The 26,539-nt window shown below is 34.5% G+C and overlaps 1 protein-coding gene across 1 annotated transcript in view; it reads left to right on the top strand.

Moving 5' to 3' along the window:
* The window catches only part of ap (apterous), a 151,039-nt gene that overhangs the window by 24,104 nt on the left and 100,396 nt on the right, over positions 1-26,539 (top strand). Inside the window, exon 2 of the mRNA XM_089646024.1 lies at positions 9,819-10,264. Coding sequence (XP_089502150.1) covers positions 9,819-10,264 — 446 coding nt within the window. The remainder of the gene's footprint in view (positions 1-9,818; positions 10,265-26,539) is intronic.

Here is a 26,539-nt window from a genome sequence, read left to right as displayed (position 1 = left end):
TTTTATCTCTAAATAGTGTAAAATAAAGTGGATATCCGCGTTTGTCTCTTTGTTCTTAACCCTTAGTTCTTCTAAGCTACGCGACGGATTTTGATAGGGTTTTCACTAGCATTTAAAGTTTATATATATATATTTAATATATTCACATTATATTTATAGATAGTAGAGAAAAGTCGATGATTATCCTATAATTCACAACCTCAAAACTTTACCCCAAATCATTCAACCCCAAGCAACGCTCGGTACACGTCAGCTATTGGAAACTAAAGCAATAATCAATAATAAATTTAAAAATATAGATGTTTTTTAACGAAATTGCCCAACTCAATTAAGAAATTATTTCTCGTGTTTGGTATAAGACATACAACCCCAAGCAAGGCCGGGTATACGTCAGTTAGTCGTTAATTTATTTTAGTATCACTGTGTAATAATTATTGTATTCCCGGATTGCAGAAAGTGACGCGTGTGAGTTAGAGCTAGTGCAATAGTGTTTCAGTGGACTCACGCAGTATTTACATGCCCAGCGAGTCCGGTAATTTTCACACGCCAAGCGGCCGGTCGAAGTGAACCCATCCACCTGCGAACCCGCAAAATACCATTTTATGAATATGTTTACTTCTGTTTTGTTAAAAAGGTTGTGGTGTGCCCAGAGTGACCGACGTTGCAGATCTCGGGGAAGGCTCGTAAGAACGGTGCCTAAAAACTTGCTAGGCGATGAGAATGGCAGTAGCGGCCTTTCATAATCATCCTTTTTTCTTGTACGTTTTTATTTAGATATAAAAAATTACATTTTTCTATCTACAGGGTTTTCCAATAAGAAGTGTTATTTTGAATAGCCCGCTATTTCGGTAGATGTTACTTTTGAAGCTGTCTGAATTTTTTGACATTTGACAAGTAGAAAATAAGCCATTAATAAAAATGGAACGATACTATTATTAAAATTCACTTGAGTGAATCAAATGCAAATCATCTTGAGTGATGAGGCCCATTTCCACCTCGGTGGCTTCGTCAACAAACAAAATTGTCGCATCTAGGGATCGGAAAACCCAAGAGATATTGTTGAAAAGCCTCTCTATCCTCAACGTGTGACTGTTTGGTGAGGTTTATGGTCCGGCGGAGTCATTTGACCTTACTTTTTCGAAAATGAGGCTGGAGGAACAGTTACGGTGAATGGATTGCGCTATCGAGAGATGATTAATGATTTTTTATGGCCGGCATTGGATGATATTGATCTGGACAATGTTTACTTTAAAAAAACGGCGCTACGTGCCACACAAGCAACGAAACCATTGATCTTTTACGATTGAATATCAAAATAACACCTCTTATTGGAAAACCCTGTATTATAAATCTTCAGAATTACTAACAACTTATTTCCATGACATTTAGACACACTAGGCTACAACTAAAACTTATTCTTTATAGTATTTAGGCATAATCCACGAAAAGCTTCTTTAATATCCGTCGGTAGTTCATTAAATAATATCTTGAATCCTAAAGAAATTAAAATTTATATTCTTAAACATGATTGAAAGCGTAATATTTTCGATCTTAAATTTAAATATTAAGGTATTGTAAATTATACGCAGTCTCAAACTAAACATCAAACACTGAAACGGCTGATATCGGTGGTTTACAGGCACTGTTCAACTGTGAAAAATCAATGTGACGAAAGTTCGAACAATATAGCTGCTTGATGGATAGTAAACTTTTGATGAAACGCTGAAACGGGCCGAGTATTGGTGGTTTACAGGGACCGTTCAAATGTAAAAAGTTCAACGTGATGAGGGTTCAAATAACCGAGGTTAAGAATTTGTGAGACAGCAAAGAGAATGGAAAGTGGAGAGATCATTCTTATCTCGCTGGTACGATACTCATCCGATTCCCAGAAAAATAATGTATTTGAAAAAATGCGTGTTATGTATTAATATCCCTTACATAATATTTAGAATTAATTTCTCTCATAGGTTCGCGTGGTATCCACAATTATCAACGCTGGACGGTTGGCAGAAATTCGTTATTAAAATATAACACCAATTCCCGTTCATAAAATAAAATGATATGCCGGGTTCGCGCCAACGGCGGAATTCTTACCAGACCGGTTTTCAGATATTTTTGTTTTAATATTGCATTATTTCCAACGAAAGCATTGTTAAGCACTGTGAGAGAGAAGAACCCAGTGTGGAAATCATAAATATGTTAATTTGTCGCTGTGTAGTCCAGAGAGACACACGGGCCTGGGAACCGCTTGGGATTGTCGACTTCTCGATACTCCTGTCAAACATCTCGTGTCTGATGAGTCGATAGGCGATAGGCGATACCACGCTATGGATAACATTATAAATTATAACCATCACGAATTAATTAGTGGAGAACAACAAACGGACAAGGTGATGAGAGGATCGCTGTTGTATGTATTGTGTATGGCTTGGTCGTGTTTTAATCGCGTCAAATGAAATGCAAAACATGTAGGACCAAATATTATTTCTCGCTTCTGTAATGGAGTACTATATCGCAGGAGTGATGTTTTTAGGATTAGGAGTAGTAGTTTAGGGTGTTCCTGAGGTTGCATGGGGAGTACTGGTAACCGTAGCGCAAATTGGGTATGCTCGAAATGGACCATCTACGGGTCAGAAGGGATGTACACATTTCTTCACTTATTCATGGATGGTCTGAAAACTTGCTCATCGTGGAGAGCATTCGTTTTTATGTTCCCGATGGTTATCTCCGTTACCGACAGGATAGATTGTTCTATTCCCCAGCCTGTAGGACTAACTTGCACAATAGTCATCTGGGTGGGGAGAGCAATCTTGCTGTTGAACAGAATCAATTCGGATATCGACATTTTAGCTTGCCTTCAAAAGGCAAGCTCTGTAATTACTAGTAAAGTTGATATTCCCACTGTAAATAAATGTTTCCTTTTTAAAATTATTAAATAAATCGAATTGAATTGAAATCATTTCGAACCATTTTAATCCACTGTGCTATTTAAAACGATTTGTCTGATGTACCTACAAACGTGCAATAAGCCATTGTTTTTTTTTAGTTTGGAAACGAAGTCTTTAACTTTTGATCGTAATTTTTAAAGACAACATTTGAAAAAGTTGCAGTATTTTTTCCTAAATCTTAAAAATGAACATTATTCTCGTTTGAAAAGCCATAAAAATTAAATAAGCCTACTAGGTCTATTCGTTAATGCATCTAGTTACTTCCTAAAAAACAAATAAAGAACACACACATTCATATCTTTTTTGTATCGGGACATCATGTTCCAATATTAATTTTTTCGTCGATTTACATGATTTATTTTTTTATGGTTCATTCCAGCTGATGTGAAGGTTAGTGCAATACACAGAATGGGTAAACCTAACTATCAGAGTAAAAATAAATACAAATATTGTAAGATGATGCAAGTCGTCCATTATAAACACACGAAGAAAACTTGCTGATATAAAATATTGTTAATTTATTCAAAATCTGGTCAATTTATTCTTTTTACTGTTAAAAACGAGACTGCAGGCCTTTAACGAATGAATTAATAGTTTCATTTAATTCATATTTATTAGGACAAGGCCACCTACGTAAACACGTGTTCAGATATATTCTGAATGACTAAAATTTTACTACGAAATGGGCATGCAGTCATATTTTTAACAATTAAATAAAACAGTACTCAATTTTCTCAGTGTAGGTGACCTTCACGATTTGCGTAGTCACTGAATGAGTCGAAGTTATCACAGTTGGTGTATTTATAAACAATTTGTATATTAATTATCTAACTATCCCCGACACATAATTTCCTGAAATAATTTTCCCAACGTTGACATTCTGTGCATACAACATACAAGACATTCCTTTTTCCTCCAATCACGTTAATAGTACGTATTATACAATGTTCTTACACGGTGTAATGCGTTTTAAACGATTTCCTGTAAACACAACGAACCAGGCAAATAAAAACTATAATTGGCAAAAAAAATGTATTGTCAACTTTTCTCTCTCATAAATAGTAACATTAACTACAATAACAAAAGTTTTATTTCTCAGCACTTATTACAGATGTTAGTACACTTTAATTAGTTTTACTTACCGTTTATCAACATGAAACTCACTTACTAGAACTTTTTATAAATCGTGGATACAGGACTCAATCTACACAATAAAGCAGAAAATCTGTGTGCTCAAGGAGAAAAAACTCTCGAACGGTGAGCTCTGACGTTGTGAAATTTGAACAAATGCTTTCAGCTCGAAAAATATTTCCATCTTCAAATATAATGCTAATAAATAATCATTTAGGTACATGTTCTATTCTACTTATCGTAGGTGAGGTTAGGTCAGGTAAGGTTTAGGTCTACTTATCGGAGGTTGGGTTAATCTTCAAACAGAATGGTACAGCTCAAATATTGTCTGGTTAATCTATAATGCTTGCATTTTTTCTTAATTTTTAAAACGTTTTAAATTAATTTTCTTTTTCAGCACATAAATCCAAGCTATTCCCAACCGTCTGGAGACAGTAAGACTGCGGTAGTACCGATTGGGGTATGTTCTGAGGTTGAAGGTTGTACGAGACCCATCTTGTGACTCTTGTCGTGAATATGAATAAATGAAGTGAATAAGATTGGAATCGTAATTGGAAGATTCGAGACGAGATTCTTCCAGTGACTATTGTCGTGAATATATAAATATAAACTTTTCACGTGGATATGAATAAATAGAGTGAATAAGATTGGAATCGTAATTTGTGGATGACGAGATTCTTCTATCGACTCTTGTCGTGAATATGAATAAATGAAGTGAATAAGATTGGAATCGTAATTGGTAGATTCGAGACGAGATTCTTCTAGTAACTTTTCACGTGGATATGAATAAATGGAGTGAATAAGTTTGGAATCGTAATTGGTGGATGACGAGATTCTTCTATCGACTCTTGTCGTGAATATGAATAAATGAAGTGAATAAGATTGGAATCGTAACTAGTAGATTCGTGACGAGATTCTTCCAGTGACTATTGTCGTGAATATGAATAAACTGAGTGAATAAGATTGGAATTGTAACTGGTAGATTCGTGACGAGATTCTTCTAGTGAAGATTGATAAATGGAGTGAATAAGGTTATAGTACATGTTTTGATTTTTAATAAATTAATTACATCACAATTACATAATTTTTTTTTTTATTGTTACAAGTTTCTTTATGGAAGCGGGCAAGTTTTGTAGGAACATAAGTTTGGGATATTAGTAACTATCCTTTACAAAAATGATTTTCACTTTACAGTTTACAGTTTTCGGTGTATCATTTGTTTGTTTTGGGACTCATTAGCTGAGGTCAAAACTCGCATTTTCTTCAACATCTTCAATGGCGCTTGAAACGAAGACTGAAACGTTTCGAGACATTATTGCGTTCGCTTGATTCTTTTGCAAAATATTACGAATAATAAAGAAATGAATGCAGCTTTGATATCAAATTTTCGTTCTTCGAAAAATTCTTCAAGTTAAGTCATTGCATGAGTGCTTTTATAAAATTACACCTGTTTTCACAAAACGCGAGTGTAGATTGGATGGTAATAGTGAATAAAGAAACGTCACGCACAAAACCTTGATATTGACGGAGGTCACCATCGGCGTTACCGACTTTACGACACATAATTCAAATTGTCACTTATTACAGGTCAAGATCTCGGGACGCCCATAAAGCCGGGTGATAAAAATTAAGAAAGTTACTAATCTTCGAATAGCTGAATCGGCTGTTAAATGTTATGACATTAAGGCGATATAAGACTAATAACGGGAGTTTGCTCGACGCTCACATTTTAATTATTTCTGATGAACACATTGCTAAAATCTAAAATCTTCTAGAGGATCCATATGGATACAAGTTATTTATTTTTGAGATTAATAAAAATTAGACCTTACTCATTAAAATATTTTCCGTAAAAAGTTTTGAAAATTTTTAAAACTTCGATAAAATTAGTGGTGAGCACCAGATATTATTTGCATAGATAATGAAGTAGTAGCTTCCCGAGGGATCCCTCTAAAAACATTTGAGATTTTAGTAATACGTTCCTCAGAAATAACTAACATAAACCCTAAAGAAAAATCTATTTTCTAGGTCTGCTAGAGCAAAGTCGACCGTAGGCCCGTTAATTACGCCGGGCCGCGCGCCGAATATTGTTTTTACACGACTTCCATTACTTACTTACGTTAAGATTCCCACTTTATTTTAGAGATTTGATAGGGAAAATTCAACCGCAGGTCTGTCCAATACATCAGTGTCGCGCGTTGCATATATTTGTGCACGACTGCTTCACTTACGTCGTTTTGATTCTGGTTTTATTTTAGGGTATTGTTTCATCTTAATAATGCCTTCGGTGTAATGTGAACGGCTGATGCTTAATGGCCTACTACTTTTGTTGTCCGACGAGGAAAAGGGTTGGCTGTTTAATGGGCAAACTTCATAAGAACATGTCAATTTGGTCGGCGAGGATATGCGAGTGTTATCATCGTAGGGCTAGCAGGTATTTGTAAAGCAATACCTACTAGACTGGAAGAATTTCGAAGTGCAAAAAGTATGTTGTTTTTCTTATTCATTGTCTATGTTCACCATGAAACAGACAATACATTTGTTTGTCGCAGCAAAATTGCTCAAACTGTGAGCTCTGGGGTATCAGTTTCAGCGTCATTTTCATCAAGAGCACCTGAGCTTTCAAATATAAACTTATCTGTCAGAAAAACAAGACAACTTACTCGTAGTGGGTACATTTTTTCCCATATTAAAATAGTTTAATAAGCTCTTCTCCCTAGAAAACTTAAGTAGGTATATTATGCTACTTATTATCAGTTGATAATAAGTAGCATAATATAGAGAAATAAGGTAGAGAAATACAATATTAAAGTGAACGCAGAATAAATTATTTCCCGAGACATTTAGGGATATAGTGAAACCATTTATAACCGTATAACAAAAATAATTAAGGGCATGAAAAGATGAAGATGCGCAAGTAAAAGTCGGGAACACCAGTGTATATAATAAATTAATGAAACAAATAGTTCAGTGTAGGTTAACAGAAGAGTTGGCATTGATTGATCCATAAGTCATGTAGTTGAAGCATGGAGTGTATGCCACGACAGGGATGTATAACTTTTCATCTTCTATGACTAACCCTGCGGATAATTGACGGAATGGCCAGTTAACCAGTGTTAAGCTACGAGTATAACAACAACCTTCACCCTGCAGGCATCGGTCCCGTATCTGCAGGATTTCACTTGCATCAGTGAAGGATGAAACCATGAATCCGAAATATGCGTAATTGTGATGAAATTTCAATACAAACTATCTCAAAACTCAGCGTTTACACACAATGTTAATCTGTGCGAAGTCGCCGTGTATAAGTGCGAAGTTACCGTGTATAAGTGCGAAGTTCCGTTGATAAGTGGTAGCAAGTCGCACGGAGTGGAGTTGTGAAATATTCGGCATGACCACTGACCGGCAACACGAGCGTGATCAGATGGACGGGGCCTTATCGGCGGGCAGGCGGAAGTGCCAAGGCGACAATCACAGCGACTGTATCTACCCCTTCAGGCCGGCGTTATCTCGTGAACCCGTAACCACGAGGCCGATACCGTGACAGCTCCGATTCTCCCATACACGTTACAATAACACTTGTGAATAACACTTGTGCGGGGCAGGTTTACTGTGTAGACAAAACACGAGATGTTCAAACTTAATTCATATTGAATTTCAACTGGTACAAATCAGCGGTCTAGTGTCAAAATAAAAGTGCGAAATTGGCAAACAATCTTATCAGGAGAACATTTTGAATCTTTAAATTCCCTGTTATTTCTGTTACCAAATAAGTTCTAACCGAAATAGGGGTTTAACCCGAATAAATAAAACAATTATGACTGATAGTATTTATAATTTATTAAGACCAGGTAAAGTGGTATAACTGAAGTACATTTCAGTATAGTATAGTACACATTTGAACGTAATTATGATGCATTGACACTACATACTTACCTCCTCACTTATAAACGCTCTGTAAATATTACGCAGCGCGTAAGATCAGAAAAACTTGACTTATTACCATGGCGTTTGTTTGGTTAAAACGTTCTTAAATCAGGCTCAAGGCCGGTTTTACCACAACAACGTTGAACGGGCGTGTAAGATTCTAATTAGTAAGACGGTTAATATATTTCAAATGCATAAACATTTTGTTTGATAACAGAGCAATTCATTCAATTTATTTTTGATTTACTCTCAGAAACTAATCGACGCATTGTCTACTCGACAGCAGTATGAACATTTAAACGTAACCTATTTTGATACCTACATTAAGGCGACATAAGACTCTAATAACGGGGTTTTCAACGCTTACATATTAATTATTTCTGATGAACGTGTTACAAAAATCTCATATGTTTCTAGAGGGATCCGTAGGGATCTATATATAACGTGCAACAGTAGGGATGTAAGTTATTTATATTTAAGATTCATAAAAACAAGACCTTACCATTAAAAACATTTGATGTAAAACGGTTTGAATATTTTATAAAACGTTTTCTTACGATACAATTAACAATAAGCAACAGATTTTATTTTTCTATACGATGAATAAGTAACTTCCTGAGGGATCCCTCTAGAAACATTTGAGAATTTAGTAATACGTTCATCAGAAATAATTAAAATAAACCCTTAAGATAGATCTATTTTTCTAGGTCTGCTAGGGCAAAGTCGACCGTAGGTCCATTCATTACGCCGGACCGCGCGCCGAATATTGTTTTTACACGGCTGCTTCACTTACGTCGTTAAGATTCTGGCTTTATTTTAGGGTATTGTCTCGTCTTAATGAGATGTGACCACACTTGTTGTAGCGTTGTTCCGAGACAGGTCAATAGAGACATCAACACAGAATATGCACAATATCGGTGTATAGTATAAATGTGTGCCTCTTGCACGTGACTCAGTGGCGAACAGTTCACTTGAAGGTTACTGCGAGGAAAAACACTTTGATAATATGTTGATAATGCGGAGAAATGCCCGCCCGGCTGTTGCTCTTGGCTCAAGTCACTTAGAGCCGATAGAAGCATTGTTACCAAAAGCGGGATGCTTACACAATTATCTATATTTCATCATGAATGTATTATCGCCTAAGGAGGATGTCATTTTGCCCTTTCAAGAAACACAAACCTGGTTTGACCTGAGACCTGGATTATTTCTCAGTTGCTCGTTACCACTAGAATTCAGCTGATAATGTTTTCTAAAAAAGATGTATGTATTTAATTATTTATTTATTCACGCCCATTTGGACTATTTCTCTTTATTACATTACATGCTTGATGCCTATTAAATATTGAATGAAAAATAAATATGTAATACCATATATAAAGTACATAATGCACATAATAGTTAAAAAGAAACAAGATGAATATCCACTAATAAAATATCAACAACCATTTCTTACTGGGATATAGCTGGGATATGAAAATAATATATACGAAAGAGAACAGAAAAAAAAACAAAGAAATATTATATTAAATTTTACAAAGTATGTATAATAATTGTGAAATATTATGGAAAGAGTTTTTTTGAATTTAGTATAATTTGTTTCCAATCTAATGTTAACCGGTCATTGGTTAAAGAATTTGTAAGATTATGGGCTGTGGTAGTGTTGAACAACTCGGAATAGTTACTGAGCCATGAACATTATTTTTATTGCAAGAACCTTTTTTTAGAAGCCAAGAACATTTGATTATTTTATGGTAATCTGAAAAAAAAATTGAATCAGTTTCTAATAGTCACTTTGATTTCTGTCTGTTGCAGCAGTGCGAGCGCGTTGCTGGCGACAACAACAACCAGGCGGCGCGCGCGTGCGGGGGCTGCGAGCCGCGAGAGCACCTGGAGCCGTGCGCGGGCTGCCCCACGTGCGGCCCGCAGGACCCGGAGGACGACTGCAATGGCTGCCCGCGCAACCTGGACGCATGCGCCAACTGCGGCCGAGAGCCGTGCGCGGGCTGCGGGCCCCGCAACGAGTGCACCGGCTGCGGCAACGAGCCGTGCGAGGGCTGCGGCCCGCGCGGGCCCGACTCGGCGCCGGAGCACTGCGCGGGCTGCGGACGCCGCATCAGGGACCGCTTCTTCCTGCAGGCCGTTGAACGGCGCTGGCATGCGCCATGTCTGCGCTGCTGCGAGTGTCACCTGCAACTGGACTCAGAGCTCACCTGCTTCGCTAGGGACGGGAACATTTTCTGCAAGAAGGACTATTACAGGTGAGTCTCCTCAGAATTTTTTCTTATAATATTACTAGCTGACGTGAACCTGCCGTTGCTGGGTGTTATTCTAGGAGATAGACATATACCATTTCGGAATTTACTGTAATCCTTCCATAGTACAGTATTTTGAAGTATCTCATAAGGTTTAGCCAGCGTTAACAATGTAAGCGCCCGAAAAAATATTTTTTACGACTTGATTAAAAAAAACGATTTTTCTCTACTTTCTATAAACATCATATGCGTGTATTATATATAAACCTTCCGGGAGAAATTCTCTAAATATTTTGTGAAAACGCTATCAAAATCCGTTGCGTAGTTTAGAATAACTAAGTGCACAGACAGAAGTGGATAGCGACTTTATTTTATAGTATTTAGAGAAGAGACGACAATTACTGGGAAAATACCCCATACATGACTAAAATCAATTTGTAGGAACTCCAATTTTAAATTATTTATTTAATTATGAGTGCCATTTTTAGGGACGTTTACATAGGAATATTTAGTAAAGATTAAACAATATTGTTTATAGCTGAACTGCCTGAGTGAATAATTGAATATATCAACTGACTCGATATAATTATTCCCTTCATTATCATTCTGCCAATGATGAGTACTTATGGCAGTTTGTCTCAGAATTAAATCACGACTTCTAGTATTACGTAGTGAAATCCGAAAGCTTATCAATGCAAGCCATTTTGAACTTTCAAAAAATGCATAATTTGAATGCCTAATAATGGAAACCAACAGTTATACAGAATATTATATAACATTAATTAATAGAAACATATTATGCAAACGAAAGCTTAAATCCGAAAAAAATGTACAGCACAATCCTTTTCAAATGTTGTGTACATTTTACTAATTTTCCGCTTGTACTACTTCCGGACACCGTGTATAATAATTAATAATTTTATTCTTTTGCCGTTATCTCCTTCTAGTAAGTTACTCATCCATCTATTAATATCAAGTTAATTCTCTCAAAAACATCACCGTTCACGACCATAGCGGGAAAACAGAATGCACACAAACACCATCCACAAATTGCCGAGTCGTTCCACTGTCCATATCAGTTGTAAGTTAATATACTCATGATAACCGAACTAGCTACAACTGATATTGACCTTATTACTAGTGCTCATTAGGTACGTACTAGTTCCCGCAGTATACCATATCTACATAATATAATAAACACACACTAGTGCTTTGGCAATGTAAACTGACTGGCATGTCAGTGGCAAATCTAAATAAAATAACTAAGTTAAGATGTTTTTAAAGTTCTGAGAGTCATTACCAGTTCTACTTGATGATAAGAATTTGTCCTCAGCTTTAAAATGAACGACTTTTTCGTTACTGCGATTCCAGTTCTCCCAGATGACAGCTACAAGTAGTTAATTTTAAGGTTAAGGCGAAGCACTACGAAGTAATTAATGCAAAATCATGTGTTTTTGGTTTGAAAATTTGATCGCTTATAAATATATTAGATACTTAAATACAGAGAGTAGAAGTGCAAGTGAAGTGAAAACAACAGGTTCAAGAAATTTTAAATATGTCTTGCCCTTGCCACAACCTTGAAATGAAACCTTACCACAAATAAATCTTACAAAACTAAGTAAATTCAGTTTGATTGTAAGAAATCTCTCAGTTTTACGTATATTTGTTTACAATGTATATATTATCAGTAGGTTTTAATTGAGCACTCACACAGAACGGCCCAAAAAGGAGTAATGAAGACAATTCTGAAAGTTCTGGTTGGAACTCCGAAAGAAGAGATATTTTAAAACTTCTGAGTCTACAATATACAAAAACTTTATTTAAACATATGTAAACATTTCTGAATACTCCACTGCCCAACATAAATACTCAACCAGAGAAATAAACCAAAATATACTGGTTACTCCCAAAATATGATTTAAGATTTTCACGGCCAAAAGAATTTTTGTTATTTCTTTTTGGGGTGTTATGCCGTGTTGCGCTAACTCCTTCTTTAGCCAACATTTTGGAAAACGTTACAGTGTCCATCACCAGTCCACCATCATCATCATCATCACACATCTGCCCTGATGATGGATACTGTAACGTTGTCCGAAACGTTGGCTAAAGAAGGAGTTAGCGCAACACGGGATAGCACCACAAAAACAATTAACAAAAATGGGTACTCGAATACACCGAAAAATAACGGGAATGAATATATTTAAAATAAAATTAAAAACATGGCTGAAAGTACAAAGTAATAATCAACTTAAAAACATTATGAAGACGATGTAAAGACAACTTGAAAAAGTTTAAAAAACTACACGACGCCCCAGAACAGGAAACCATAGTAAGGAGAACTGTGAAAATTTAAAATTTATACTTTTATTTTAACCTACTTTATACCTACACCATGTACAAACTTTGCCATTGAAACTAATAAAAATATAAATATATATGTAAAGACGAGTATATATTTAAAGGTATATGTACTTAACATTTAAATTTGACTTTAACGTACAGCATGATATTATTATAAATAAATTTAATTTCCTACTTTTACTTAATTATATAGTATACACTTGCATAGGCCTTTGTTTACACACATATTCTAGGCACGTAGAATTACCTGACTTTTGATATAATTTTTGAAGTAGGTACCTTTTTAGTAGATGTAGTAGATGCTTTACAAATTGCAGGATTTTTTCTCTTTATGATTTATTAACCTAGACACTTATGATCTTACATCTATGCTTAGTAGGATTGTTGAGGCTTACATGTTTATTAAATTCTGTGTTCCAGAATTCATCCAGCATTAATATTTGATCTACCCTTAAACGCACAGCGAGTATGTAACACATTGAACATTTAATTCATAAAATTAATCTAAAACATAATAATCTTAAATTAAATGAAAAATAACCCATGCTTTTTAAATTATCAAGGATCTTACCCCTATGCCACGGAGGTCACTACATACATTACACATTATATTATATGTTGTAGGGTAGGAGAGGTTTTTTCTCAGGAACAGAAGACAGCAATGAGTTACGCTTGAGTACGTGGTTTTCCGTCCGGCCACGGTCTTTCTGCACCCAGTCCGACGCAAAGGTCCCAGTTTAGTGCCGAATAAATCATAACGCAAGCGGTCCCACTCTTAATCTCTCTCGGGAACCTTCCGCCAGTTCGCAGGAAGAGCGGCAGGTACTTTTTAAAGTATACATCTTGATTGCGAATATTATATCCATGAATCTCACGGCACGCGGTGTGTCCTATCTGCATTCGCATTCCCGCCTTGCATAACACAAGATATCGCTCGCATTCTGTAATAGTATCTGTTATGATGCAAATTCAGCGATATGAGCAATCTATATAACTTAATGTATTGTCAGTAAGATGAAATTCATTCAAGGCAATATATATTACACAAAATATGTATCAAAAAATTTAAAAAATCGGGTTTCGAAACTAACTCACAAAATATACAACCGCAAATATCTTATAAGGATAATTATTTTATATTAATTTTCATAATTTTTTTTTGTCCGGGTTAAATCTTCCCCACAGGAAAAACTAAACCCTTCCACACACTTTTCCACAAATGATCATCTAGTCAATCCACACAATGCAAGTGCATTATATAAGCATAATAAATACAAAACAATACTAGAACAACACGTCAACTCACCAGAGATCAAATGGGAAAATAATTCACCGACTCCAGATATTTTCATATCAGAGGGTTCGGCTCGGTAGAACTCCTAACTGGACTTATAAATCCTACTGATCCTTAAATGTAAATATTTAAAAAATCTTTCGAAATCCTACTTGTATTTAAAATGACTGATTTTTGCTTTTATTATCATCTTTATTTATGTTATGTAATTAAAACTATTAAGGAACTAAAAAATAAATAAATATAATGTTATCAATCAAACTTGAATTTATGTCAATTTTAAAAAAATGGAACTGATTGTATGAAAAGTTCAGACATGCTTTAAAGTTCCTAGTAATAAAATATAATAATACAAAACAAAATTATTTTTAATATGTCATTTTCATGATTTCGGAGAATCCTGTGAATTTTCATGGCTATATATGTCATTAAGTCACTAGTTAGTGTCAGTAGTTATAAGCCTTGGTCGAAGTTACTGGACGTAAGTTTCAGATGTAAGTCACTAGTTATTATGAATCCTAGTTGTAAACTACTTATATTTATTATTCAATAGATATATTTGTACCCTTGAGGTGATTTTTCACGTAAACGGCGCTATATAAATTAGGCAAATGTAACAAACCAACCAAATGTAATCTGCGCTGGTAGGCATATACAACTGTATAACAAGGGGCTCAGCCTGGGTATAGCACCCAATGAGTCCCACATTATCAAATAATGTGAAAAAGTTACATGTGGAATAAAGCTCACAAGTAGAAGACATTTACTTTACTCGTGAGAGAAGTGGCTTAGCTAACAAAATTCCATATATTGTTTTAGACATTTTGGTTTCAATTTTCAAGCTTTTGTGCTGAATGAAGCTTAAACTATGGTATATTATAGAAGTAGCCTTTGTTTAGAACTTTTCTTGACACCAGTGGCAGTCTACAACGGCTGAAAAGCAGTGCCTACCCTAAGAAAACAGAACCATTATAAAATAATAAAAAATTGACAAAATGCATTTAAAAAAATCTATTTTATTGCGATTTTCAAACACTTAACGAAACTTGAAAACTACAAATACCTTTGGTCATACATGGAGAAAATTGAGTATTCTTAATAAATTAGCAATACTCTCTTAATAAAGTAACGGTGTCGGAACACGTGTTCCATTACAATATATTCGTAATTTATTAGAAGTTTGTCAAGAAACCTGTTAATTCATTCGTTAAAGGCCTGAAATCCCGTTCTTCACCAGATTACCAAATGATTTGAAGAGATCCTTAATAAAGTATGAATATTCGTACATATGTGGAACAAAGTTAACAATAAGTAGTTAAAGTTAACTTTCAGCGAATCTTAGTTTTCCGTGATTTTTCACGGAGACAGCAACAAGTCAAAAATAAAATAGCAAGTAATAAAGCTTACACGGTAAAATGATAAAAGTGGGAATGTTCCGAGATAAGCCTCGCAATAAAAGGCGAGAGCAGAAACCTCCATCAGATAATATGAGGAACATAAAGATGTTAATTCGTGATAGCGGACTCGCGGATATTTGTCAACAAGTGTAACTAACACGCACTCGCTGCGGGGGTCAACCAACATCGTCTAAAGGGAGTACTCGTATCTTATCCCGCTTCGCTTATTTTGTACAGGGAGTAGGTAGTACTCAAATATATATATAATAAGTCCGCATGTGATTGTACGGGGTTGTTGATAGAATGCATTGTCATCGACAACGAGTCTATCAGCTTGATTGGAAGCTGAAACATGAATTGCATCAACCATAATAGAAACAAAAATAAAGATTAAACGGGATGATAAAAAGATATTAAAGAAAACAGAAATAAAAGTCTAAATATTTATTTATTTATTTTTAAGTAACAAACAGCTTTTACATAATATACAATGATAAATATAAATATACAAGTTAACTGAAGTCAAGCCACAGAAGTTTCATGTGCTAAAGTTCATTAAAATTAATTTTGAATTAAAGGAAGGGGAGAATAAGAGGAAAATAGGAAGAGGATAGGAGATGCTCCCGATACATTCCATACTCTTATATTAATAATCGATCGTACGCATTACTTCATACCGATATTTCTTTAGGTTATTACCAAAAATGTCAATGCTGTAAAATTTTGTATTATATTGTGCACATATACGAGAAATTGGGGAATTTTTTCGAATATTTGTTCTACACGAGGGTAAATAAAATAAATCAGATTGTCGGGTTGATCTAGACGGAATATGAAGATTTATTAAATTGGTAAGTTCTGGTGAGTCCAGACCATTATTTAGGATTTTAAACAATAAGATTTGATCAAAAATTATACGTCATATTTGGAGGGAGTTAAAATTATGAAATTTAATGGATTCGGTATAATTTGAGAAGTGTAAGTTTAGTTTATAATTTATGTGTTTCAAATTTTTTTTTGAATTCTTTCAATATTGGCTTGGTATACAGGAGTCCAGATCGGTGAACAGTGTTCCAAGTGCGGGCGAATATATTAGGTGTAAAGGGAATATAGAGTGTTTATGTTGTGGAAGGGTTTTGCTATGCGAATTATAAATCCCAGCATTTTATTGGCGTTGTTAATGATGTCATCAGTGTGTTGGATAAAGTTTAATTTAACATCCAGTGTTACCCCAAGGTCCCTGATATATTTTACTTCATTGATGTGTGTGCCGTTTAGTGTGTATAAAAAGGATATTTTATTCTTATTACGTGTAAATGTAAATTTATTGCACTTTGCGATGTTAATAACAAGTTTGTTTAATTCGCAATAGACAAAAATACGATTGAGGTCCTGTTGTTAAAAAGTAAGATTAAAATTAAAGATGCAAAATAATACCAATTATTTGATATCAAAAATTTCAAAGCAGGTCATGGTACCTACCTGTCGAGAAGAGTACATGTTTATTGTCACATTTAAATTCAGTAAAAAAAAATTGAATAAATAAGAGTGAAATTTTTATTCTTAAATTAAATTTAATCTTTTACGTTACGCATATCTGATGTCAAAAACGGGCATTTTGATAAAATAACCTATTACGTTCGTCGTATCACAAATGAACAGCGAAAATGGTGTGTTCGTTGTATCTACTGATATTTCAACGGAAGTAACATCGGAATGTTATCTTTTAGACACCGGTCCATACCAAACGCGTAACCAAAATTAGTACACGGTAAAATTCGCATGTTAACATGCTTTAACTTTTTCCAATGATTTTTGGTTTCTTTCTTCTAACTTTTCAAGATTTTCTTCTTAAAAAAAGCGCCTCCAAAAAACAAGACAGGCCCTGGAAGTTCTCCAGTGTGAAATAATTTTAAAAAAACCTGATTTATGAAAATAAACTGTGGGAAAATATTTTTTATCACCTGGCAAGGATATTAAAATAATCATAAAAACGATATTATCTTACATACAACGGGTAGTCACATTTCACCTATTGAGCATTGGATTGTCTTATGAAATATACTTGAAACAAGACACTGATAATATTTTGAGTTGATTTTCTGTTTTACCCGTCCGTTCGCTATTTAACGACTTGAATAAAAGATTTTATGTGATTTTGAAATTTGATCCACTGTCTCGATCGAAGTAAAACGATGAGAAAACAATAAATATTATTATCAGTAATTATCAATGGGCTACTTGGAATTTAAAACGAAATAAGTGATTAATCAGTGTTCGTCCTTTTAGTGATCCAACAACAATATAATATGTGTTGTCAATGTTGGTGTTACATCTGAAGCAACTAATACCATCGAACATTGAGCTCCGCTGTTATGAAACTTTCCACGGGTTTTCTCTTTAGATTTTCGATATCAACGAACATTTTGACTGCCTTCGTAGTCGAGGGGTTTAAATGTTTGGGTTTGCTCAAAAAATTATGTTATTTCATAATTTATTCATCAAAGATGAGATAATAGTAGAATGCATATTTGTGGCAAGTTCCAGAGTAGGAGTTACTCTGAGTATAGCCCTTGTGAAAGACCACCACATAGAATTGAAACGTTTCTTTAAATGGCTTTAGCCATGTTCTTTGACCAGAACTTAATATTCAAATTCTTACAACACCCCATCTCCTTGCCTTCCCGACTACCTCCAGTCTGTCAACATACCAGCATTGAGGATGCCATAGTCTCACTGGCTCCAGACGGTTGAGATCAATTGAGACGCTTACGCGGTATTCGCATTTTTTTTAAAGCTTTCAATGACAAATATTGAAGAAAAATTAAAGATGTCCACTGACTCAACATAATTATTTTCCTCCATTAGTACTCTGGGCAATGAGGAATACATAGATGGTAGTTAGTCCCATAATTATAGAACAGAAATAGATCACGAGTTCTAGTATTACGCAGTAGAATACGAAAGCTTATCAAAATAAGCAATGTGGAACTTGGTCAATTTTGTATTTATTATTATTTTGTTGAAATAATTTATAAAACTTTTAAATTTTCGGGTCTCCAAAAAACGGATCAAATCTATGGACGAAACCCGTAACCGTTTTTAAATATATTCCTGTCTTAGTTTGACCTTCTATATGTTTATGTTAGAATAAGACTACTAATACTTGAACTCTATTTAGTATTTAGTTGATTGAATACATAACTATGCAACTGGTTAATATTTTTGTGAGAACCAAAATTCTTAGCCTGTGACGAGGTGCCTGGATAACCGGACCTAGTCACGCGACCAGGTATTCCATGTAGCATGATTATGATGTTATATTTCAACGGGGTAGGTATTCTCTGATAATTTTATTGGTGACATTTATCTCCGCGATCACACTCGTAAATTATGAGTACCAGCCGAAATCACCGACACAACCAGCAACCGTACGCGGGAGAGACGGTAGGGAGAAACGAGGGAGAGAAGGGGGAGAGACGATCGTAAAGAATATAATTTCTCATCCGGACAGGTAGCGAAGTAACATAAAATTGGGATTTAAAAGACTGAACGTCACATTTCATGAAAAAAGAACGTAGGTGAAATGTGTCAGTAACTATAGCTAATGTCTTTAAATTATTGTGACTCTCTTTAAAAGAGTAAATTGTTGGACAGAAGGATTTTCACTTGACTTGGTTTTCTGTGTAAAATTCTAAATGATACTTTTGTTATCCAGAATTGGAATTGAATCGTTTTGGTAAGCTTTCGGATTCCACTACGTAATACTAGAAGTCGGGATTTATTTTTGTGCTATAATTCTGGGACTAACTACCATCTATGTATTCCTCACTGCCCAGAATACTGATGGAAGGAAATAATTATGCCGCATGGACGTCTTCAATTTATCACTAAACAAATCCAAAAGATTCTTACAGCGGCAGTTCAGTTATGTATTAGAAAACTGTATATAATTTTTTACTATTCCTATGTAAAAGATCTTAAAAGGGCATTAATTAATACATACAATAAAGAGAATTCCCCGCGAGATACCTCTCCTCGCGGTCTAGAGGCAGAGCGTTCGACACTCGTTATGCAGGACCCGGGTTCGAATCCCATATTTTTATAACTTTTAATTTTTTTTTATCACATGCTACTTATAAATATGTCAATATTAGGAATCTAGTTAAACGTTCCTTTGTTAACAACACGCCTATAAATAAATTTATGCTTTTTAAAACTATAATGTACATCATTCTGAATAATAATAATATGAAATGAAAAGAGAGAGAGAATAATACCAAAAGTTTCACTTCCGTCGTGCGTAGGCTTGCCACACACTGTATTTTTTTATTTGAGTAGCTGCCGCACAAGCTCAGCTACTCCAATTAGGGTTCTTATGTTGTGAGGCTGAATTTAGTGAAGATGGGAACAAAATGGGGAAGAGAAAGGTTGGGAAGTACCTAGTTGTACAGATCTGGTCACCAAACACAGATACAAATATTTCAAGCAATGTTTCGTTTCTGAATGGTAGTCTTTCGTATCTTCTACTCAAGAACGTGCCACAAATATACTTTATATTATTTTCATTAGAATGGATAAATTATGAAATAACACTAATTATTGAAATCAAATTTACTTTGAACATGAATATGTGACCTCCTGATTGGTAGCCAAGGATCGAACCAGTAAACCACGGAGGGCGTTGAAATTCTAAAGAAAATGCGATAGCTACGAAAGGGAGTGAAGAAAACACATTTTTTGTAACCTGTCATTGCTTACCTAATTATCTGTTTTTATATTCACTGTAAACATATCAGGGATAGGTCAAGTATGTGAATTTTCAACGAGAGCAGCTATTATTTGACGATGTTGTGATGGTGAAAAATGTACTTATTGACAAACATATTAAGCAGGTTACAATTTCATCATTTTGAGCGACAGGTATTGATAATTATAGCATAGAAATAAATATTTTAGAGAACTTTCTGTTACCAAATAGAAATAATGAAAGTCCAACATAGGTACCCTTAGAGCATAAGCATTATTTCAAATAGTTGTTTTTCATGTGGCATTTTATGAATGCACTTTTTAATTAGTTGTTTTAATGTCTACGAGAAGGTTGTTATTCCAGCTTTAATCTTACATAAATTAATTTATTAATTATTCACCATATAGTTACAAAATTTCTAAATACCAAACATGTATATTTCCATGTAGTAATTTTGCTGTATGATATTATAAATTATTAAATAAACTGCTCATAGTAGTGTCTAGGAGAAATTCCAGGTTAAAGCTGCTGCCGTGAGACACATTTGAAATAAGTCGAGTACGTAAAATGTGACAATTTCAAGAAAACCTACAATATGTTCTACTTGATTAAATAAATGGTGGTTAAAAATCCAATCAATCCATTTTTTCTAGGCTCGGGAACCGGCCCGAGGAACCTGTTAGCTAAACCTGTCAGCGGGCTGAACCACCGTATACCTACATTTTATATGTTCCGCGTGGCTGTGATGCCTTCCTATGTAGGTACCCACTTCTACGTGGCTTAGTGATTTTTATTTGACTAATTCGTATTGGTGGAAAGTCAGTTGCTTCGTGATATGTCATACTTCGGAGCATACATTGTAATAAAATATCGCTTGGTTATTTGAGGAAAGCCAAAACATTGGGGTAGGTGAAAACGTATTTTGTTCATTACTGGCTAAAATGAATGTTTTTATTTTTTATAACACCTCAAGATCTACACGATGATGTACGAATGTAACCATGTAACCCTTTATGTTGCGGAGTTATTACTAATTCCTTGGACGGGCAGAGTAAATCAGAGTGAAAGCTCTTAACTGACCCTATGATAAAGCTATATTTTTAGAATTATGTTAGAAAATGTCACGTGGCGCCACTACCCTTGGGCCACGAGATATATTTTAATATTTGGGGACAACAAAAGCGTTTTATAATTAACTCTGGCGGGACCTTAGTATGGAACTCTTTTAAAAAGTTTTAAAAGAGTTAAGTTAGAAGTTTAAGTTTAAATAATGCATACGCCAATGATTTATCTACTTTTGATTTTTTCATAAATTGAACACTAAATAGTATGCAACGTTTTGTGTGAACAAGTATTTCTAGGAGACATACCGGAATAACTTGAGATTATAAGGGACTGACTTAACTCTAGTTTTAATTACTGAGCCTTCGTGGCTGAGCTGTTTTTTAGGATTATCTACATCGAATAAGTAAATCGAACAATAATTAAATAATGATCAATAATTTTAGCACAGTTGGGTTTTTTGGTGTCTTCACGATGCTGAAGAAAGTGATTCCTACACCATATTTCCCGATGAGCCCGGCCTTTCCACTTCTCACGGTCCTGTGCTGCAAGAAAAGCTATGCAAACCGATATTTCAGACTTTACTAACGTTTAACTTTGTCAAACCCATAAATTTCTTTATGGCGAGAGATTTTCCCAAAATATTAAGGCAGCCACGAAGTTTGATCGTACACAGAGAAAACTTGCTTATATAAAATACTGTTATTTAAAAAAAAATCTGGTCCAATTATTCGTTTTCCGGTTAAAAACGGCACTGGAGGCCTATAACGAATGAATTGATAAATTTTTTAACAAACTCAGTAAAGTACGAATATGTGGAAGTCGAAACACGTATTCTTAAAAAATATAATATTTTCGAATCTCGTCCATTATATTTATTCGGCCAAGACAGATACATTCTGAATTTTATTATGAAATGGTCATGCAGTCACATATTTAACAGTATTTTGATTACAAAAAGTCGTACTTTTTTTCTCCGTGTAATACGTAGCTTAGCTTAGCCGGCTAGTCCTATGACTGAATTGTAGGCAGAGAGGACGAACCTCCAAACAATACGGTCTTGACAAAAACTCCTTGCCTCATGTCTTCCTCGGGCGTACCCAAATTCTGCTACCATTCGCATTTGCGTCATATATTCTCACACTTACAATCCTTTCTTAATTGAATCAATCTTCAAAGATGCAGTGGTAAGCCTTAACTTACTAATATATATATATATATACTGATGTTTGATATGGGATATCTCGCGACAATACCTGAGGTGTTTGGTGTTTCGTGGATGTATCTCCACGGTGTCACAAGACGGCATGTTCCAAGCGCGTTGCGGGTTTGGTCCGGCCGTTGATCTCACCTGCCGTCGCGGCGGTATGATTTATAGACCGCTAACTTCAGAATGTCTAACATTAAAAAAGATTGCTGAGATATTTCGGTATCACCTGGTCGCAGTGCGTAGGAACAGTTGGCAGAATTATTTCTCCCGAATAGCCTAGTGCCTTGAGTGGGCAGATAAAAATAATGATTGTGAACCCGTAGTTTTTCATCCTATTCGTGCACACCTAACTCTTTGTAAAAGCGTGAGAAAAATGGGTTTTATTAATGTGTGAATATTCCGACGACTGGTAAAAAAACCACTTGGCTGATATACAGCATAAAAGCCTATTGCCTACTGCGAGCATTTCTATACTTTGGTATTTTCTTTAAAATCTTGCCGATAGCATTTTAAAACATTCATAGTCAAGAAGTTTTCGGCTTGTGAAAATTTGGAGAGGCATTAATTAAAATTAGCTTAAGGCGATGCACTACGTCGAGCAATATTTTGAATCAAGCCGCTATCAATAACATACCTTACGTAAATGGCGATAAGGCTTAAATTCCCGCTTCACACCATCCACCTGTTTTGATTTATGCAAGAAAAAAGCATGGCCAAAAAGTGCCTTTTATTTTATTTTGTGGATGTTCAGGCACAAATATTTAAATGTTTTTCGATCATTTTATAAAAAACTTAATTTTCCACACTAAAAAATAAAACCATAACCGAAAATGGGTTCGTAAGTAGGAGATTTTGAACTTTAAAGCAGTTTTCATAAGCCTATAAATTATTTTTTTCTGGGCTTATAAAAAGAGTTATCTAAAAAATACTTGATTATTTCAAAGGCCAGGATGTATTTTACTCGCAGTATTTAATTAAAGCCTCTGGAAAATTTCTGGGCAACCAAATTTTCAAACCAAAAACACATGATTTTAAATTACTATGTAGCGCATTGCCTTAATATCTTGTAGTTAAAAAAAGACAGGTGTTCGAAAATTTAACGTAAACGAAAAACATACATCTTTCTAATCTTTTCTACTTGAATGCATGATTATTATCATTTTTACAGATTTTAATTTGTTTTTAACTAAGGTAATAAACAGTACACGGAGAAAAAAGTATTGCTAATTAATTAAGAACCTCTTAAAATTATTGATAATTCGGTTAAAAATGCGAGAGGCCTTTAAAATAACATAAAATTTATATAGCGCAGTTTTGTGTTATTTCACTTCAAGAGCGAAAATGAATGAACAGGTTTCTTTGATACACTTTTAGTCTACGAATTATTACCACGATGTTGGAACACGTGTTCGAGATATATTATCAAGGCAAGTGTTCCGACAACGTGATGATATATTCGTAATTTACTAAAAGTTCATCACGAAACCTGTTAACTCAGTTCTTACGCCTTCAACACCGTGTTTAACTGGAATTACCAATAATTTGAATAAATTTTTACTCATTTTTATTTTATTTATTGTTTTTGTGTTTATTTCGTAGAAATCGATTTAATATAATATAATTATAAAGTTCTGTAAGTATTTTTTGGTTTTTGTTATTGTTACAGCTGTTTCGGCTTTCAAGGCCATTTTCAAACTATCTAAAAAGATATTTTGAAAATTACCTTGAAAGCTGAAACAGCTGCAACAATAACAAAAACCAAAAAATACTTGCAGAACTTAATAATTATATCATTAAATTTTATTATATCAATATTTATAAAAAATCTTAATCATTTAGCAATATTCATTTTTCCCCATGTAGTTTCGTAATGAAACTTTTTGTAAATTGTACAAAAAATGTGGAGAATTGTCAGAAAAACAAGTCTTAAAATGTATTATAATAATCGTTCGTAATAATTTGTAATTGCGGAAAATATATTTTGTTCTAATTGGAAATAACGTTTTTTTCACTTAAAATCACAGCACACCACTGGAAAATCCATATATCCATCAACATTAATTTGTCCCGTTCAAGTTTGCAACACAAATTCCAGTAGTTATGATAAACATTAACAGAAAGATTAATTACTTGAAAGGTGCTAAAAAACCTATATTCCAACATTTATAACGGCTGGCAGTTAGAAATTGACATTAATATTAATTAATTGCTATTTTAATTGATATTATGTTCTCAATACGACAATATTAATTAAATTTAATTTCATTTAAATTAATAAAACGGTAGCTGGTTTTTAAAGAAATTAAAAAAAAAAAATTTAGAATTTTGATTAAATTAAAAATGTCTTCAAAAAGAGTCAATTCTTTTTCCAACGATAGTACGAATTCAGTACAATTGTTTGTATATCTATTACAGCAGTTTACTTGATAAGTCAGCGTTCAAATACACATAAAAAGTACAATGAGAGTGAGCCGGGCTTAATTGCAGGCAGTGGCGAGTCAAGCATGCCGACCTTAGACCAATAACACGTCACGAGAGCGGAGCAATAAAAGGCGTCGTGACGATGAAACGCGTCGGCGTCGCGACAAAATAGACGTCGGAATTGAACACGACGGAATCCCGGCTAATGATGGCGTTTCGCTTCGAGACTTCACTTGAATTGTTGGCTTTGATTTGACCAAACGTAAAACGACGATCCACAGTCGCGTGCCGGCCGCGGCGTGTAACTGAGGAACATTAATCAAATGGTAGATTTACTCTGGGTGTTATTCTATTTGTGATTTCTTCTATCTAAATAATTGCGGATTGTAGCCAAACGGGGATGGCCCCGTCGGTGTAGGTGTTTTATTCGACTAATTAGCACTTGAGAAGTGTTTTGATAAATGGGTTCACGTTTTTTCTCACACGTTGAAAAAATCATAAGAACCCACTCATCGGTAGAGCTCTTCCTGACTTAATATTATTATAATTGCGTTTTACCTATTTACAGACAACTGTGCTTATTTTCTTTAACGGCCAAACATAAGGAAGTATCAATCAATGCTTGGGGATTTAATTGAGGAAAGTGATGGGTGGGATAGAAAGATTGTTAAGCCGGTAATGAGGAAGTCCTATTGGTTGACTAACTACTGTCCTATTGTATAAGTATGTACTTAATCACTTAGTTAAATTGTTCACACAATCAATTCCTATTTTGATAATGACACTGAAAATAAAATCATTTTCGAGTTCATTGTATCAGAGTTTATTTATTTTTTTACATTAGATACATTTAAAGGAGACATAACAGTAATAATATAGCATAATGAGAGCATATATTTAAAATGAGTAGGTACAAGTGTTATTACGTTTTGTTAGGTCGAATTTAGTTCCTAGCTAGGCAGATTGCCTGTTCTAAGTTATAGTTATATGTATGTTATTATAGTTATATGTATGATTCAGTCATAGTGATTAAATAGCTATTATACATAATGACTGGTCATTATACTCGCATATAATAACAAAATTGTTAAGACAATGTGATAAATTAATCACTTTATCCGGATATAATTCATAATATCGGGCCAAAGTTAGCCAAAGTAATAAATATGGTCCAACTGACTTGATACCCCCCTATCCTAACCTAACTTATAATAACCCAACCTAACCTAACCTGACCTATCATAACACCACCTAATCTAACCTATCCCAACCTAACCTAACCCAACCTAATCAAACCTAACCTATAATAACCCAACCCAACCTAACCTATCATAACCCAACCTAACCTAACCTAACCTAACCTAACCTGACCTATCATAACCCAACTTAACCTAACCTATCCTAACCTAACCTAACCTAACCCAACCTAATCCAACCTAACCTATAATAACCCAATCCAACCTAACCTATCATAACCCAACCTAACCAAACCTAACCTAACCTAACCTGACCTATCATAACCCAACTTAACCTAACCTATCCTAACCTAACCTAACCTAACCCAACCTAATCCAACCTAACCTATAATAACCCAACCTAACCTAACCTAAGATATAATAACCCAACCTAGTTTAAATTTACTTTATAAATTAAAGGCAAATTGAAATATAATTTTATAATCTTTACTTATACCTACTTGTTTTATTACTTTATCCAAGTCTTCGAAGATATTTTATAAAATTAATGTGATTAATTCTGTGTCAATTATCACTTTGTCTAAATTGGG

The sequence above is a fragment of the Hesperophylax consimilis genome, chromosome 23, assembly GCF_061612785.1.
Source record: "Hesperophylax consimilis isolate HC1 chromosome 23, BYU_Hcon_1.0, whole genome shotgun sequence".
NCBI lineage: Eukaryota > Metazoa > Arthropoda > Insecta > Trichoptera > Limnephilidae > Hesperophylax > Hesperophylax consimilis.
The sequence above is the reverse complement of the archived record's forward strand: the minus strand, read 5'-3'. Positions and strand labels throughout refer to the sequence as shown.